Source organism: Fulmarus glacialis, unplaced genomic scaffold, assembly GCF_000690835.1.
Source record: "Fulmarus glacialis isolate BGI_N327 unplaced genomic scaffold, ASM69083v1 scaffold15232, whole genome shotgun sequence".
NCBI classification, from domain to species: domain Eukaryota; kingdom Metazoa; phylum Chordata; class Aves; order Procellariiformes; family Procellariidae; genus Fulmarus; species Fulmarus glacialis.
Genome location: NW_009197293.1, coordinates 21,756 through 22,469, shown reverse-complemented (window position 1 = coordinate 22,469; position 714 = coordinate 21,756). Strand labels below are relative to the sequence as shown.

Here is a 714-nt window from a genome sequence, read left to right as displayed (position 1 = left end):
GCGTTTCTAAAAAACAGCTTTTCTTTCTGCACCCGTGTCCCCCCGCCCAGGTGCGCGATACCACGCCATGGAGGAGCGCGCAAACCTCATGAACATGATGAAGCTCAGCATCAAAATCCTGATCCAGTCTGCCCTGAGCCTGGGCCGGACCCTGGACTCCGACTTCCCTCCCTTGCAGCAGTTCTTCGTGGTGCTGGAGCACTGCCTCAAGCACGGGCTGAAAGGTGGGCGCCCGCTCCCCCGCGGCTGGGCCAGCTGCCGCGCTGAGGAGAGGCGGATAAATGAGTCTGTGTCGTGTCTCCAGTTTGACTTCTGTATGACGTTAATGTTAATCACACACACCGTATGATGCTAATCAGTATTACAGATATAACTATGTGGTTACCTTCTGATATACCCTGTATTTTGTGCCTCCTAAACTGTCAAGGCAATATTTTTAATGCCCCCTTTTCGTTGACGTATTAGGAGTTGGTAAGACAAAGTAAAGCGTAGACTAACATTTGTGATTCTGGAGTTGGAAGCCTGTCACTTTTCCTCACAAACTTCTCTGTATACTCCCTTTAGTGAAGAAGACTTTTATTGGACAGAACAAATCGTTTTTTGGTCCTTTGGAGCTAGTGGAAAAACTTTGTCCTGAAGCATCAGATATAGCAACTAGTGTTAAAAATCTGCCAGAGTTGAAGTAAGTTGATTGTTGGGGATGATGCAGTTCAC

At 47.8% G+C, this 714-nt stretch overlaps 1 protein-coding gene across 1 annotated transcript in view; it reads left to right on the top strand.

The window, feature by feature from the left end:
• Nucleotides 1-58: 58 nt before the first annotated feature.
• RUFY1 (RUN and FYVE domain containing 1) overlaps nucleotides 59-714 on the top strand; it is a 12,530-nt gene continuing 11,874 nt past the window's right edge. The window contains exons 1-2 of the mRNA XM_009572495.1: nucleotides 59-224; nucleotides 565-682. Coding sequence (XP_009570790.1) covers nucleotides 68-224; nucleotides 565-682 — 275 coding nt within the window. The 5' untranslated portion in view covers nucleotides 59-67. The remainder of the gene's footprint in view (nucleotides 225-564; nucleotides 683-714) is intronic.